This window comes from Acytostelium subglobosum (genome assembly GCF_000787575.1).
Source record: "Acytostelium subglobosum LB1 DNA, scaffold: scaffold20, whole genome shotgun sequence".
NCBI lineage: Eukaryota > Evosea > Eumycetozoa > Acytosteliales > Acytosteliaceae > Acytostelium > Acytostelium subglobosum.
In genome coordinates, this window is record NW_012236513.1 from 186,378 (window position 1) to 202,326 (window position 15,949).

Genomic DNA, 15,949 nt, shown 5'->3' on the forward strand with positions numbered 1-15,949 from the left:
GTTAGGGCCTTTGATTACAATCAAGTACACCTATTAAAGTCATGGACCATGACTTGGTTTGATGAAGTGATCATTGTTGGTCTTCGCAATTATAAAACTTTGTACAAAGTTTAATTCAATGATATTATGAAAGTTGAAGAGAATAGTGATGGATAAAACAACGACTAATCTTAACTGGATGGTCATCCTCAGCTTTTAATGTCGCGACATGAATGAGAAAGAAACAAAAATAAACTTATCTTTGATGGCCAAGAATGACCCATTTTTTGAAAGGTCGCTGCCGTTTCACATGATCAGGGAGAGATCAGGGATAAAAAGATCAGGTACGAGTTCAACGATCTATTCTTGATTGTGGTGACACCAACAGTCTGAAGATATTTGATCCCAACAATGGGTCCTCCCTCGAAACAACAATGAAAGTCAGGTCTTATTCGACTTGTCAAACAATCAATTTCAGTCATTCATGTTACAACAATGAATTATATATTAATACTTATTCTCCTGATCGGTTGTAGTAGTCCACTTGTTATCAATGCGAGTATGTAATGTTGGTAGTTGTTTGATTGAGGTTGGAACTATTCCTTACTCCCACCCCACCCACCCAATCACACAGACTCCACAACCAATTTTGGATTCATCAACATTGATGAACTGTACCCGATGTTTAAGGACTTTACCTTTGGTCTCACTTATAATACATCGGATACATGCACAACGGTCACTTTGAAGGATAGTCGTTCAAAGACTTTGTTGGTCGAAGCTTGTTTGGGTGTTGGCACTGGCACACCCTGCAACGCCTCGCTCCAAGATGATGTAGCCAAACTATCATCACCAATCACTGCACTGTGTGATGGTACCAAGGACATGGGTAACTTCTCATATCCAAACCCATATCAATTGGATGTTGCCGATGTCACTCAAACACTATATCTCAACCCGCAGAACGAAGCGTCGGCCATCACATGCACAGGCTACTCATTCTATACTCTAAACAACTACATCAAGTATCAAGGCCTGTACATCATACCCGACCACATCGAAGCGTTCATCGATCAGATCGTGCCCTACGGCGCCGCAGGCAGCCCCACCGCCAAGGGTGCGAAGTACTTCTACGCGCTCACCTGGACCACTCACATGGCTCGCGACCTCGTCAAGTCGTTCACTATCGACCCCCCACCTGCCAAGCCAACACCGGTCCCCAATTGCGAATGGTCCGGCCTCCCACCAACAGTGTTCCCAGGCATCAACTTCACGCTCACGCCATTGAGCATCCCCGGCGAGCCTGCCTACACCATGTTGGACATTACCTACGCCAGCCCATTGGGCAACTTCTTCGTCGAGCAGGGCCTCTTGAATGATTGGGGTTCGGGCCTATTCTACCCTCTCACGCCAGTGATGATCAACAAGCCTGCTAGCGAGCGATACAAGTATCGTCTGTTGCAGACCAACATCTTGGTTGGCTCACCTTGGAATGTGAGCACATCCGATCACTACTACACAGTGACCCCGACACAGTTTGCCAATCCCGATCATACAATGTACACTGACAGCATATCGGTGGCATCGCCCGCCTCTCCCCTTCCCTCAGAGACTAGATATGGACGCGCATTGTTTGTGTACAGAGCCACATTCACAGGCAACTTCCAACAAAAGGTCGTGGAGATACAGGTGTACAACATACAGGGCTCGGACACCATTCGCGTGGCGGTGTTCAAAGAGAACTTCACCAACTTGGCGACATTCAGCGGTTCCTTCTCGTATGACTATGCATGTGCCATGGCGTCGGATGTTGGATGCCACTTCAAGGCTTACGTGGTGACACGAAGTGATGGATCATTCAGCTCCAACTTCCTTGGCGTCAAGGCGTCGACGTCGATCCTCACGCCCGACACCTCACAGAAGCATGTCAGTGCCAACTTCAAAGATCGATCACTCGTCAATGTTATGTCATTCACCGAGGTTTCGATAACAGAGGAGTTGCCCAACGTATACCTGGATGTGAGACCTGAAGGACTTCAACGATTCTTCACCAACAACTACTACTATCCATCATTCTACAGTGGCAGCCTCAAATATGCAACCTTCTCCGTTCCCTTCACCTTCCCCACCGACACGCCCACATGCTCGTTTGAGTTGGACCGTGACGGAGACTTGATGCTCACCAACAGTACCCGAGACCTAACAAGTATGTCCATCCTCACTCAATCACTCAATCAATCATTCTAACTTTGTACGCACACCCAACATAAATAGTGATCGACCTTACTCCACCTTTGGTCCACGTTTCATTGTTGCCACCAACGACATATGTACCAGTCTATAGACTACAGGTGACCGTCAATGACCAGATTGGAATTGGCGACAACACGTGCAAGATAACAGTTGGCGGATATACTGATTCAAGGTATCGTGGTGATTACTACACAATCAACTCAAGTAATCGTGTTGCAGGCAATCATTCGATTGGAACATATATAGTAGACATCAACTACTCTTTGGCACACTACTGTCATGCCCCTCTCACCATCGATTGTGCTGATATCAATGGCAACATGATGAGAACAACTTCAAATGATTATTGCTTGGACAGGCCATGTAATGCTTTGACCGGAGTGTTCTCGGGCCTTCCATCATGCGATGCATTGACCACTCCACCAGTATACTTTAGTACACTGAGCTACCTCGGTCACTCAATCAATGGAGATGGCACAGTTGGCATCACAGCCATAGTGTCTGACGCCAACAAGTTCAACAACGCCACACTATGCATGTTTGATGACTTGGACAACAAGATACCAAGTGCCAATCAATCATGTATCCAACTCAATCTACTCAATACGATTGATGTCAATGTTGGAAGCTACGTCTTAACAGGTGTGATCACTCTGGCACCGGCTCAATCAACCAAGACCTACTACTTCCGTGTCACCTACAGCATTGATCCAGCACAACCATCAATCATCCTATCATCACGTGACATCACACTCATTGCATCCCAACTCTCACAAGGATATCCAAACAATCAAATGACCATCAGGAACATTGGTAAGTATACCCGAGCCCTGGAATTGCTCCATCCATCACTCACTGACCCATAATCTAAAGACTTCCAACCACTTCCAGTTGATGTAACTGTCAAGATTGTCGAGGATCAGTCATATGATTTGACAATTCAGTTGAATAGATTACCCGCGGGTAATCCATTGACCAATGTCAAGAATATAACGGTGGCCGTACATGATGACTTTGCAGTGAGGCCACGTACAAACTATACATGGATCAATGACAAGGTGTCACCGGGTACAACAGCAATGCCATTGAACATGACAATAGTCAAGTCATGGGGCAGTAGGATGTTGGCCTACATCTCATCAATGTGTGATTACAACAACAACTGTGAACAATATCCAATGTATGGATACTACGACTACATCAACCTCACCAAGACACAAGCAAGCATCTCTGGCAACCCTCTGAGCGACACTTCAATCATGTTTGGTAATGGCATTGGCAGTGGCAGAGTCACGATTGACGCGTCAAGGATGACACAGACTCCATTCAACTTCACCTTCACCACGACCAACCCCATGGACTGTTTGACAGCCAGTCCCATCTTGGTAGTCTCGGAGATGGGCTCACAGGACTGCTTCGACTTCCACCCCGATCACTGCACCTACTATGGCAACAACACATTCATGTTCAACGGAACAATGACATTACCATTTGCCTGGGGTGTTAGAGGTGTGACCGTGTCTGTTTGGAATATTGTCGATCACTTTGGCCACACGACTGGATTCAGAGTTGTTGATCCTGCTCCCACTATAGTGATTAGTGCGTCCTATCATGTGGACAGTGCAGTGATTGATTATTATTATAAAACTATCAATATCACTGGTGTTGGACTTGGTGGAAGTGAATACACTGTTAAGGACCAGGAGTACACTGCATCATATCAAGATTCCAACACAGCCATCATAGAATTCGGTCAACTTAAGCCAGACCTTGACAAGGACAACTACATCGTAATCAGTGGAACCAGTTACCTCCTCGACTTCTTCTGTGAGTATCAATCAATCTATTAGTGCACTGAATGATCATGATATATGATCTACCGTGATTACTAACTAACATCAATCAATCATAGATTGTGACTCATCAAACTGTAAACATGGAAAGTGTATTGAGAACACTTGCCAATGTGATCCCGATTGGAGAGGTGAGGACTGCTCGATCAGTAGGCTGTACACATGCCCAAACAATTGCAGTGGCAATGGTGATTGTGTTGATCAGAACTGCATGTGTCACAATGGATTCGCCGGCCCATCTTGCAATCTCAAAATGGACGAGGTCAAAGTGGACGTGAGCTTCAAGGAAGATTTGACCAATGCCGTCTCAACACTTGGTGTGGCTGGGGATCATGACCCCAAACTCACCAAAGACACCATGTCAGTCTCCTACAGCATATCAATCGCGGCGATACTTGAGCTCAACTACTTGGACCAAGTGGTCAACAACATCACACTCAATTGGACTTTGGCAAACTCGGATTCCAACTCGACCAAGTACACGATCACTAACATGGGCGGTATCCAACACGCATCCAACACAATCACATTGACAATTGACAAGTATTTGGATGGTGGACAGACGGTGTGGGCCAACAAGACACTCAAGTTCCAGCCCAACACAATCAAGTACACGGTCAACTTTGATGGATACAACTTCACCAGTCAACTCAACTATATCCAGATCATATTCCAGACAGTGTCGATGGGTGATTGTACCCAACTTCAGAATGATACGGAAATCTCTTGGGGCAGATCATCACGTGACGACATGCACTACTTCATACTGCCACAGCATCAGATGCAATGTTATGGACGATTCCCAACATCAGTGATATCAGACGATCGCGTAGTATCCATATCAAACAAGATTGTGTCTGTTGGCGAGCCATTGCGCGTGGCCACCTCAGTGCCATTCTTCAAGAGGTCAGCGGCAATCGATCCGGACTTCTCCGTATTGGTATTATACAGCCAGGCCAACAGCAATGGTAATGGCATGTGTGAAGCCAGTGGCGGGCCCAAGCCTTACATCATCCCACTCATAGTTGTCGGATGTGTATTATGCCTCGTGATCATATGTTTAGCATTATTCTTCAAGTTGAAGAAGAACATGTACATCCGACAAAAGATACACAAGATGAGGGCCAAGCGCACCTTTGGCTCCAACAAACTGGATAGAATGTAAGACCAGTCTAGGCTAGCCATAGACGAAACAGTAACAAGTAACCTTTGGTTCATTGATTAATGAACAGGTTGATTAGCGCACCCTTTGTTTGTTATTTTGTGGGCCTCCTTGTACCCCTTCAACACAAATTTTTTGATCAAAACTCATAAGTTTGGGTGTTTTTTCGATGATTCGTTGCAAATCGGTGCAACTTTCGAGGGGGTTGGGCCTTGATCATGATCAAAGATCGGTGTAGGGTCACGTCACATTATCATACCCATTAGTCTATTGATGGTGAGATAAATGGGACAGACGTATTGAATAACAAAGTGATAGATCACCGGCGCCGAATGATCGTTCATTCATTCAATCAGACAAACATTCAAACATTGTCTTACAAGACAATTAATCAATCAAATAATGAAGACAAATCATCTGTCATTGTTATTGATATCATTATCATTGACACTATTTATTAGTGTCACTTGGTCTCAGACTCCAAGTATGAATCATGTGATCATCATTCCTGGCTCACTCACTACCACCACTCACTCACTAACAATCAATCGAATCAATCATAACCTACAGACATTTACTTTACAAATGTTGAGAATTTATATCCTTTGTTATCATTCCCCGATGGAATTGTATTAAAGTATTCTTTGTTGGATATATGCGATAACTTCACATTGTTTGATGTGCTCAACAATGTAATGGACGTACCAGTGGTCAGTGGCTGCCTGACAGGTACCTGCACTCCAATTCCCGCCAATTATCTGGCAAAACTCGAACCTCCTTTGACCGCCTGGTGCAACGGCTCCAAGCTCCTGCTTGACATAATCAACTACACCTCGCCCTACAATTACAAACAACCAAACGTAGTCGACTCTGGCAACTACAGTCCTTGGGACAGCTCCAAGATTGAGTTTGGCACTCCCATGTGCAGATCATTCTTCACGGTCACGCTGGAGGCCGACATGCGCTACCAAGGCATCTACGAGGGTGTCTCCGATGGTCCACGCGCTGGAACAACCACGCCACTTGTCTACATTGGCGGGCAATCAGCTCCAACGATCAAAGGCTCGATGTACTATCTAAATATTGAGCATGGACCAGTGTATCAGAGTGTATTGGTCGAGAGTTTCTCAACCGGAAACGACTTTGTCCGACCCAACATGATCAATCCATGTCCGGCAGCCCAGCCACTCGTGCTGCTCCCATCCAACGCGGACTCCAACCTGCTGATCATCAACAAGGAGCCATACACTCTGATCGACTTCACTCATACCAAACAGATCGATTCATTCTACATGGGCGACTCTCGCACACCGATAAAGGTGGTGCCAATGTGGTCTGGCGCGATAAATCACACGACTTACCACTACCAAGCACTGTTCCCCATCACCTACCCATACAACCAGCCATTCGTGGTCAACACTAGTCTTCATTTCTTGACGTACAACTCGCCCATGTCCCAACCAATGAGCAACTCCACGACGATCTTCACTGACAACATCCATATGGCCACTCTCAATGCACCATTGTACGCACGTCTTGGCAAGGTCTGCACAATGTTGGTGTACTCGATCACTTTCATAAATGGATTCCATGACCAAGTTGAAGAGATATGGATCAAGTTGCCTGCTGGTCGCATTGCCTCATTCAAAGAGTCATTCGCAGGCAAAGGCTCTTACACTAGCCCTTTCCTCCTCGAAGACGACTGCCTTCTTACAAGTTGTGTTCTCACATCATATGTCATCACATACACTGGCGAGGTCTACTTCTCCTCCTTTAGCATCACCAAAGGTGACACGATGATGATGGACACAGGAATAATCCAAAGATCGATTGGCTCAACGGTCCAGACAAAGATGGGAGGCAAGGTGATCATACCATCACTTCTCGTAAACAAATGGAGTCTTGGCGATAATCTACCATCAGAGTCATTGGCCATCCCTGTACCAAATGGATTGCTACCAGTCAACAGTTTGATATCAAAGTGCTTGGAATATCCAGCATTCTTCAGTGGCTATCTCCAGTTTGGCACGTTCACACCAGCCTTCAGTTTCCCATCAGACACACCAACATGTAACTACGCATTCGCAGGTGGCAACTCAAGAGTCTACGACATCCCCTCTCATAACATTAGCAGTAAGTCTGATTGATCACACACATGGAATCATACCGTCCCATAAATTAACATTCACCACTCTTCAACACAGACTTGGACCTCACGAGCCCTTTGGTCCACGTTACAATGTTGACTCCTTCGGTTGGCACTGACAGGTATCGACTGTTGATCACTGTGAAGGATGAAGTTGGAATTGGCGAGAACACTTGTAATGTCACAGTTGGCGAGAGAGACAATGCCCTAACTGTCTACGCGCTGAACTCTGGATCAAGGGCATCAGGCGATCATTCGGTTGGCACTTATCTAGTTGATATCGACTACTCTGAAGCACACTTCTGTCATTCGCCTATTACAATCATGTGCACGGACATCAGAGGCTACACAACATACGCCAAGTCCAACGAGTACTGTGTAGACAGACCTTGCAACGACCTTACCAAGATCTTTAGCAACTTGCCCTCATGCGAGTCGACTGTCACCCCCATCTACCGCAGCCGTCTAACATACTTTGGTTACGTATTCATAGTTGAGACAACAATTCAAGTCAATGCAATGTTGTCTGGCGCATTCAAGTTCAACAATGCCACAGTGTGTATGTTTGATGACATGGACAACAACATGCCAAGCAAGAATATGTCATGTGTTCAATTACATCAGACTGGATTGATGATCAAGACTGGATTGGTCATACTCTCGGCCAACATTACATTCCCAGCACTCAGTGTCACCAAGAACTACTACTTCCGTCTACAATACAGCATCGACTCCACTCAGCCCACCCTCACACTCTCATCAAGTGACATAGCCTACTTTAGCCAAGTAACTGCTACCGACGCACAGTCCTATTCCAACAACCAAGTGACCATCAGGAACATTGGTAAGTTACAACAACTCAAACATCCACTCAATCATGGAACCATTCCCAATCATTCAATCACTCCAACCAGCCCAACTATCACTCAAACGTTCTTGGAACCATTCCAATCACTCAATCAACCATACTGACATCACTCAATCAATCAATCTAGGATACAAGCCATTGCCAGTTGATATCATAGTGAACATTATTGAGAATGACGCGACTTCTGACCTCACAGTGCAGTTGACAAAGACAGTTATCAACCCATCGGACAACATCAAGAACATCACAATCGTCGTCTTTGACAACTTCTTGCCACAACCAAAATACAACAACACATGGTACTACAACTCCACTCAGCTGCCCTTCAACCTGACCAGGATCGTAACGTCCGGCTCGCAACTATTGGCCTACGTGTCGTCCATGTGTGACAACAACGAGAACTGCGAGTACTACCCCATGTTTGGATACTTTGCTAACATCAACATCTCTATGTCTGGCACCACCGTGATCAACGACAATGTACTGACCAACCCCTCGATCAAGTTTGGCAACATGGCAATCGATGTCTCCAAGCCCCACCGCTACTCCAACTACAGCATCTCATTCACTAGCGCCACCACTATCCAATGTGGTGCCTACTACCCCATCCTGTTCCTCACCGAACTGGGCTCGCTGGACGACCTGCAGTTCCCAGCCTCGTCATGTTTCTCCAATGGCAATGCCCTCACTTTCAATGGATCCCTAACAGTGCCCTACTCCTGGGGTCTGCGCGGGGTCGTCGCCTCGGTGTGGAACGTTGTGGACAGGTATGGATACACGACTGGTGTGATCTTTGACTCGCCGGTGCCCACATTCACAATAGACACGGTAACCAGAGTGGACCATGCTGTTTTGGACTATTACTACAAGACCATCAATATCACTGGTGCTGGATTCGTCGGTGCAGACTTCACACTCAATGATCAATTGATACCGTTCACACCATCATACCCTGATCTCAACACTGCCATCATACCATTCAATGACGCCATCTTCAAACCATACCTTGACAAGTACAACTATGTCAAGATCAATGGAGTGCCATTCCTCCTTGACTTCTTCTGTATGTATCATTCCAATCACTCGCGTCTGATCATATATCTTGATCATAGATTATTCAGTGCACTCATATATCTTGATCATATATCTATATCATATCTTGATCACCCAATCAATCAATCGACCATCTAACTCACACTCACTCAATCCATCAATTATAGATTGTGTCTCATTCGATTGCAGCGGACATGGAACATGTATCGAGGACACATGTCGTTGTGATCCAGCATGGGTTGGTGTAGATTGTTCTATCAGCAGGAATTATACTTGTCCAAACAATTGCAGTGGCAATGGTGATTGTGTTGATCAGAACTGCATGTGTCACAATGGCTACGCAGGTCCAACATGTAACCTGCACATCGATGAAGTCAAAGCGGACATGAACTTCAAGGAAGAACCATCCACAGCCACAACAATATTGGGTGTTTCCAACGAGGCCAATGACACCAAGCTCACACCAGACTCGATGTCCGTATCCTACAATATATCGATTGTGGCCATTCAAGAGATGAGCTATAATGACTCGGTGGCCAACAACATCATACTCAATTGGAAGTTGGCATCGACCACGTCCAACTCGACCAAGTACACTATTTCAAACATGGGAGGTATCCAAGATCCATCAAACACAATCACATTGACAATTGACAAGTTCATGGATGGTGGACAGACCACGTGGGCCAACAATGTGCTCAACTTCCAACCTAACACAATCAAGTACACAGTGAGATTTGATGGATATAACTTCACCAGTCAGCTCAACTACATCCAGATCATATTCGAGACAGTGTCGACAGGTGATTGTGTCCAACGACAGAATGAGAACATCACTTGGGGAGCAGCATCACTTCAAGATATGCACTACTTTGTCATCCCACAACATCAGATGCAATGTTACGGCAGATTCCCAACATCGGTTATCTCAGATGGTCGCATTTTGTCCATTTCAAACAAGATTATCTCGGCCGCGGAGCCAGTGCAGATCGCCACAGCCGTACCATACTTCAAGAAGTCGGCGGCGATCGATCCGGACTTCTCAGTGTTGATCTCATACAATCAAGCTAATGGCAATGCTGGACAATGTGACATCATTGGGCCAAAGGATGGAATGAAGCCATATGTCATCCCACTGATCGTCGTTGGCTGTGTGATCTTTGTGGCTATCGTTGGACTGGCAGTGTTCATCAAACTGAAGAAGAGTTTCTTTGTCCGCCACACCCTACACAAGATGAGATCCAAGAACAACTTTAGTTCTAACAAGTTGGACAATTTATAATCCACTCCCATCACAAATCAGGAATCATTCCACTCACTCAATCAATCAATCAATCACTCGGTCCCCCCCTGGTTGGACACAACATTTTATTATAGTTATAATTAAAAACATGATATCCTGGTGTACTTATTAGGTAATATATGTATTCATTTATTCTTTGAAGTTAGGTGTTTTGAAGGGGCAAAGCATGTTAGCCCTTTAAAAAAAAAAGACGTCTTGTGGTGTGATTTTGATCGATCAAAAAAGGTTTGGACCATGACCTTAAAGTACACCCTACTTCTAGGTTAGATATTGATGAGACAGATCGGAATTGTTTCTGACCTAACCGTATTGTAGTGAACGAACACATGCACACGCTAAGACATAAACATACATCATTGCAACACACACAACATCAATAGGTCTTACTTATTGGACTTACTTTCATACTTTCTTATTTGTAAATAATAATAGATATATATAAATATATATCTTGATAATCACCATCCATCGATTGTTTGATTGGTTGATTGATCAACATACATACTTTCAATTATGAAGAGGTTCATAACATTATGTGTGCTTGTTGTCCTGATGTTGACACCAAACATTCTTGCAGGTTTAACTCCAGTACCAGGTGGCGGAGGTAAGTTATGACATCGAGAAAGGCCGAACAAGTCCACTCATCACATACTCACACACACTCAATCAAACACACGTGATCAACCACAGGCGTCACACCTATAACACCAGTCAACTTTTTGGACATTGAGTCTTTGTACCCGATGCTTCATGATCCTGCCACGCTGAACTTGACAAACACTGGACTGGAAAGATGTGACTCAATATTGCTTAATGACACATATAACTTTAGTTACAAGGCTGTCAATTGTATATCTGGAACTTGCGATCCAATCATAAGGTCGATCGTCAGCCAGTTCACTCCACCAATACTACCATTATGCAATGGTACCACAACAATGGAGAACATCACCTATGTCAGCAAGTTCAACACAGACATGAAGGAATTCTCTATTGTGGCAACACAACAAACTACATGGAATGATTCCCTGGTGGAGACCTATGCCCCCACCTGCCACGTCTTCATGACCACCATCCTGAGCGCAGACATTCGCTACCAGGGCATATACGAGTATGTCCCGTCCGGCCCCATCGAAGTGAAGGCCAAATACAGCCTCTCAAACAGCCTGTTGTCATTGCCCACCCCTGGCTCCGGCTCTGGCTCCAGCCCCAGGTCACGCGGCACCAAGTTCTTCCACAACATCGAACACTTGTACAGCTACCCCAGTGGCGACATTGGCTACAGGAGTCAGCTGGTCCAGACCTTCCCAATGGGCGGCAAGTCAGCCATCCCATTCCCCATCACCCAGTGTCCGGCCCCACCAGTCCCAACGCCATTCGCCAACAACGCCGACTCGTACATCATCGACATCGACCAGGAGCCCTACTCCTTGTTGGGCTTTGGATATACCAAACCGCTGGGATCATTCCGCATTGACACCGTGCCCAAGGACATTGTGCCCCTGTGGTCTGGCGCCACCAATCACTCAAAATACATCTACGCCGCACTCGTGCCCAGCTCATTCAGCAAGCCCACTTTCTCAGTCAGCACATGCCTGCACTACACAAACATGACCAACAATAACCCGGCACCCACAGACAACAGTGGCGCCAACTTTGTCGACAAGATAACGCCCACGCTGGGCAACGCCGACCCCTTGCGCACCTACCCCAGCCTGCGCGGAGCCGGCAACACGCTGTTTGTGTACTCGGTCAACTTCACGGCGGGCTTTGAGAAACAGGTGGCCGAGATCCAGATCTACGACGAGCTCAAGGCCCGCATGATAGTGTCGTTCAAGGAGTCGTTCGACAGCTCGTTCACCCGCGCCTTTTCCTGGCCCTATGACTGCTACCTGAACATCGGCTCGTGTTCATTCTACTCCATGGTCTTCACAACGGGTCGCCAGGTGTTCAGGTCCGCCTCCGTCCTGATGGTGATACCACCCCAGCACACAGTCACCTTCCCATCCATCTCCAATGGCTTCGTGACAAAGTTGAACAACCTTATATTGCCAGATTTGTCAATGACTGGTGTGATGATCAATGAGCAACCAGTCACTCAACAACTCACCGTTGGCATTACATCACTGTTTGGAAATATTGTTGCCACGAAGGATCTCCAATACCCAGACTACTTCTCTGGATCACTCAAGCAAGTGACCTTCAAGCCACCCTTCACCTTCCCATCAGACATGCCCACCGCTGACTTTAACATCAACGGTGCCAATCAACAAGTCTACTCAACACCAAACCGAGATATTGCAAGTATGTTAGTTATCTGATCAAGTGATCACTCACATACTCACACGCCCAATGGAATAATTCCACCCCCACCCAACCCCGACCCCACACAGACCTGGACCTCACGTCACCATTTGTCCGCGTCAAGATGCTTCCACCATCGTCCTCGATCAAGAAGTATAGATTGTTGGTGACAATGAATGATGATGTTGGAATTGGAGAGAATACTTGTAGCGTGACAGTTGGCGATGTGGCTAATAATGGTGCCGTGTACTGGATCAACTCTGGATCAAGGGCATCAGGCAATCACTCAGTTGGCACCTACATCATACCCATTGAGTACTCGGAGGCACACTTCTGCCACTCACCAATCACTCTTACCTGTGCTGATATCCGTGGCACCACCCTGTCTGCCAAGTCCAATGAGTATTGTGGCAACGCGCCCTGCAATGACATCACGCAGATCTTTAGCGACATCCCGACTTGCAATCCATCCGTGACGCCCGTGTACCGTACCCGTCTGTCATACTTTGGCTACTCATTCAATGGCAGCGACTCTATCAACATCAACGTAGTCGTGTCTGGCACCAGTACATTCAATAGCGGCACAGTGTGTCTGTTTGAGGACTTTGACAACAAGATACCCACCAACGGCACTGGCTCTGGTGGTGACACTCAATCATGTACAACACTCCAAAGATCTTCCATTGTATTAAATCCTGGAACGATCGTGCTCAGAGGCACAATCATAATTCCCCGACTCAATGTGACCAAGACCTACTTCTTTGGTCTGCAGTACAGCATCGATCAAGCACAGCCCACGATCACATTGTCATCGCGCGAGATTGCCTATTTTGGAAACAATGTGGCACAAGGACTCCAAACCTATGCAAACAATCGCGTCACAATCAGAAACGTAGGATACCAGCCATTCCCAACCGACGTCATTGTGAACATTATCCAAGAGGCAGCGCCAGGCACAATCACCATCCAGGTTAGCAAGCAGGATACCGGTCGCGTGGACCGTCTCAAGAACGCGACGTTTGTGATCCGCGACGACTTCAACCCTCAGCCCCTCGAGGTTGTCTCAGTGACCTACAATCCACAAACAATACTGCCCTACAACGTGACCACGCTGGTCACATGGGGCAACAACGTCCATGTCTACGTGTCGTCCATGTGTGACTTTAACGATAACTGCGAGGAATATCCCCTGTTTGGATACTTCGCCTTCATCAAGATCACGGCGACCCGTCCCGATGTCGTGATAGCCAACACGCTGAACAATCCATCGATCAGATTCAGCAACATGACGATCGATGTCTTTGCGGAACAGGCGGTCAAGTTCAACGTATCGCTCGCGCCAACCAACACCATGGAGTGCTCTCTCAACCCAATCCTATACATCACAGAGATTGGATCGTTGGACTTCATTAAGTTCAAGGTGAGCGACTGCAACAAGGTTGGCGGCACATTCTTCTACACTGGAGAAATGAAGTTGCCACGCTCTTGGGGTCTGCGTGGCATCACGGCCTCTTTCTGGAACGTTGTTGACAAGTATGGTTACACGACTGGATTCCACAGTGGTGAGGTTATGCCAACGATCATTATGGGACAAGTTGTTCATGTGGACGAGTCTGTATTGGATTATTATTACAAGACAATCAATATCACTGGAGAGGGATTGGTCGGTGCTCAGTTTATGCTCAACAATCAGCTGGTTACACCAACATTCCCTGATCCCAACACTGCCATCATCCCATTCGGTGCCTTCCAGCCCTTCCTTGACAAAGACAACCACATCACCATCAATAACGTCGAATACGTCCTTGACTTCTTCTGTGAGTATCAATCAAATGATAATATATCTTGATTGATTGATCAATCGTACTAACGTCCCACAATCATAGACTGTGACTCATTCGATTGTAGTGGACATGGTACATGTATTGAGGAAACATGTCATTGCAACTTACCATGGAGCGGTGAGGATTGTTCGATCAACAAGAACTACACATGCCCAGAGAACTGTAATGGTAATGGTGATTGTGTTGATCAGAACTGCATGTGCCATAATGGTCACGCAGGTCCAACTTGTAAACTAGACTTGGAGGAGGTCGATGTGGACATGGACTACAACGAAGATATGTCCACGGCCATCCTGGGCGTGTCCAAGGTCAATGACACAAAGCTCACCCAAGACACAAAGTCCGTTTCCTACAACATATCCATTGTTGCCATTCAAGAGATGAGCTATGATGACTCGGTGGCCAACAACATCACATTGGATTGGAAGTTGGCATCGACCACTGCCAACTCGACCAAGTACACAATCACCAACATGAAGGGACAACACGCATCCAACACAATCACATTGACAATTGACAAGTTCATGGCGGGTGGACAGACGGTGTGGGCCAACAAGACACTCAACTTCCAGCCCAACACAATCAAGTACACAGTGAGCTTTGATGGATATAACTTCACCAGTCAGCTCAACTACATCCAGATCATATTCCAGACAGTGTCCATGGGTGAATGTACCCAACAACAGAATGAGAACATCACATGGGGTGCAGCATCACTTCAAGACATGCATTACTTTGTCATCCCACAACATCAGATGCAATGCTATGGCAGATTCCCAACATCTGTCATCTCAGATGGTCGTGTGATGTCCATCTCCAACAAGATTATCTCTGCCGCGGAGCCCGTGCAGATCGCCACCGCCGTGCCATTCTTCAAGAAGTCGGCCGCGATTGATCCAGACTTCTCCGTGTTGGTGTCATACAATCAAGCCAATAGCAATGCCGGCAAGTGCTCTGGAAAGAGTGATGACGGCAGGAAACCCTACGTCATCCCACTGATCGTCGTTGGCTGTGTGATCTTCGTAGCAGTCGTAGGAGTTGTACTATACATGGCATTGAAGAGGAACATCTATGTGCGCCACAGACTGCACTTGATGCGTACCAAGAGTAACCTTGGCTCCACCAAACGACTGGACAAACTGTAGAACATCCCAACCAAATCCCCTACCCCAACACCAACTTGG

At 46.4% G+C, this 15,949-nt stretch overlaps 3 protein-coding genes across 3 annotated transcripts; all 3 read left to right on the forward strand.

Annotated features, from left to right (window-relative positions):
* Nucleotides 1–660: 660 nt before the first annotated feature.
* Nucleotides 661–5,250, forward strand: SAMD00019534_089110 (hypothetical protein; the record flags this gene model as incomplete). The annotated part of the gene is made up of 4 exons (XM_012895800.1): nucleotides 661–2,185; nucleotides 2,254–3,045; nucleotides 3,106–4,059; nucleotides 4,145–5,250. The coding sequence occupies 4 exons, from the start codon at nucleotides 661–663 to the stop codon at nucleotides 5,248–5,250; spliced, it is 4,377 nt and encodes a 1,458-aa protein (XP_012751254.1).
* Nucleotides 5,251–5,942: 692 nt separating this feature from the next.
* SAMD00019534_089120 (hypothetical protein) lies at nucleotides 5,943–10,596 on the forward strand (the record flags this gene model as incomplete). Its single annotated transcript, XM_012895801.1, has 4 exons — nucleotides 5,943–7,380; nucleotides 7,452–8,237; nucleotides 8,389–9,324; nucleotides 9,482–10,596. The coding sequence occupies 4 exons, from the start codon at nucleotides 5,943–5,945 to the stop codon at nucleotides 10,594–10,596; spliced, it is 4,275 nt and encodes a 1,424-aa protein (XP_012751255.1).
* A 573-nt stretch (nucleotides 10,597–11,169) lies between these two features.
* SAMD00019534_089130 (hypothetical protein) lies at nucleotides 11,170–15,910 on the forward strand (the record flags this gene model as incomplete). Its single annotated transcript, XM_012895802.1, has 4 exons — nucleotides 11,170–11,221; nucleotides 11,308–12,921; nucleotides 13,011–14,738; nucleotides 14,808–15,910. The coding sequence occupies 4 exons, from the start codon at nucleotides 11,170–11,172 to the stop codon at nucleotides 15,908–15,910; spliced, it is 4,497 nt and encodes a 1,498-aa protein (XP_012751256.1).
* Nucleotides 15,911–15,949: the final 39 nt, after the last annotated feature.